Here is a 1,836-nt window from a genome sequence, read left to right on the forward strand (position 1 = left end):
CTCTTCCAGGCTAGGCTGACACTTCTGAAGGACACCCTGTATTTTAGAGTTTCTGACAAGTGAGCTGTGAGCGCACCCTGAGAAGGTCTGGAGACTTCACCCTCCTTAGGGGAAAACTTACTTGACTCAAGAACCTGCCCCAGATGCTGGGTCAGTTCCCAGTCTCACAGGGGGCACAAGACCTCTGCCACACCTTACAACGCAGACACAGGTCCGTGACCCACCTGCCAGCAGAGACAACGAGGCCTCGTGCTGAGGATGTTCTGCCCCAGCTACAGAGGCCTCCATTGCAGATGCAGCCCGTGACCACGGCAAAGAGCGGAGGTACCAGAGAACCCCCTGTCCAGCGGGTAGCACTCAGCTGCTGGATCACACCACTTTCGAACACACCTTCTGCAATCAGCACCATCTTCAACCAGCTCTCTAGAGGAAACCAGCCTTGCACTCTCTCCTTCCTCTCCCTCCTGAGCTCTACAAACAAGAATTTCGTCCCATACTACTAATAGTAACTCCACATTTCCTTCATACACACGTACGTTAATTCTGGCTATAAACAGATACACATCAAATGTTTAGTTTGCAGCTCAGAAAGCAGAAGGAGGCCTGAACAACCACCTCAGACCTTCAGAACCCTCCTAATTTTAAATATAAAACTCAAACAAACCACATGTTTTATGATGTAGCACACGTCCATTTCAGTTGTTCAACCAGGTCTGAGAAATAAAAAATTAACACAGGAGAGAAATTAAACATGGATAAGTACGACAAATCTGCAATCAAAGGTTGCTGTAATACCTTTTAATAACTTCCCATTCCCAGACCAACCTAATGCAGATGTGAAGTTAGCTCTGCTGACTCAGAGGGCACTTGCACTCCATCTTTCTATGATACTAAATTTATTCCAATCACTATTTACTGCCACATTCCTGCAGTTCTTCCTGAACTACTCCAACAGGCTGCTCTCCTCCCAGTGTGAAAGGAAGTAACTCATATCACAACAGAGCATTCTGCAGGGCATTTTGGGAGTTTTTAATCTTTCTTTTTAAACCAAGTCTAATGATCCCATTCATGTACTATTACATAAGGTTTCCAGGTAGAAGGGATTTTCCACCTTTTCAACTTGCGAAAACCCTTAATTAAGACTGATTAGAGAAAGATTTTGTTTGTTTAGTGTGGAGACAACACTAGTTTTTCAGCCAAAAGGTTCATTTTGAAACCGACTCTTACCACTCCGATCAAGTCTCCTCGTCCATATTCACCCGTCAGGTGCTTTTTTCCATCATCCATCCGTATGACCGAGCGAAGTCGACCATTCAACACTATGTACGTGCAGTCTGACTTGTCCCCCTGCCTGCAGAGAGAATAATCCATAGCAAGGATTAGTGAGGCATCTTTGCACAGCAAATGCATCTACAGGCTTTTAATAAGTTGATCATCTTTCCTACCTGGCTTAGGGGACACAGGAAACTGTTTAAGTCCAAGTTAAATATAACAAGCAAACAAGCAACTGAACAGGTATCTGTTAAAAGGTGATGTCATGAAAAGGAATCTCACAAATCCCCCCTGCCCCCCTGCAGTGGAGGGGAAGAATCAGAAGAAAAAGAAACAAGGGAGCTCGTAAAATTGAGATAAGAACTATTTACTAATTGATTCTAATAGAATATATACAAATACTACTAATAGTAAATAATTAAAAAAATAGAAAATAAAACATATGATAGAATATGATACAATTTCTCACCACCCACTGACCAATGCACAACCAGGCACTGAGTAGTGACAGTCAGAGCCAAGGGAGCCTGAGAGCTGCAGCCTGAGAGCTGCAGCCCGCGCGCG

General features: G+C 44.1%; 1 protein-coding gene across 1 annotated transcript in view; it reads right to left on the bottom strand.

Annotated features, from left to right (window-relative positions):
• Window positions 1-1,167: 1,167 nt before the first annotated feature.
• Window positions 1,168-1,836, bottom strand: part of LOC104512862 (patatin-like phospholipase domain-containing protein 7) — a 19,897-nt gene continuing 19,228 nt past the window's right edge. Inside the window, exon 8 of the mRNA XM_010156023.1 lies at window positions 1,168-1,351. Within this exon, the coding sequence (XP_010154325.1) occupies window positions 1,168-1,351 (184 nt within the window). The remainder of the gene's footprint in view (window positions 1,352-1,836) is intronic.

The sequence above is a fragment of the Eurypyga helias genome, unplaced genomic scaffold (assembly GCF_000690775.1).
Source record: "Eurypyga helias isolate BGI_N326 unplaced genomic scaffold, ASM69077v1 scaffold1660, whole genome shotgun sequence".
NCBI classification, from domain to species: domain Eukaryota; kingdom Metazoa; phylum Chordata; class Aves; order Eurypygiformes; family Eurypygidae; genus Eurypyga; species Eurypyga helias.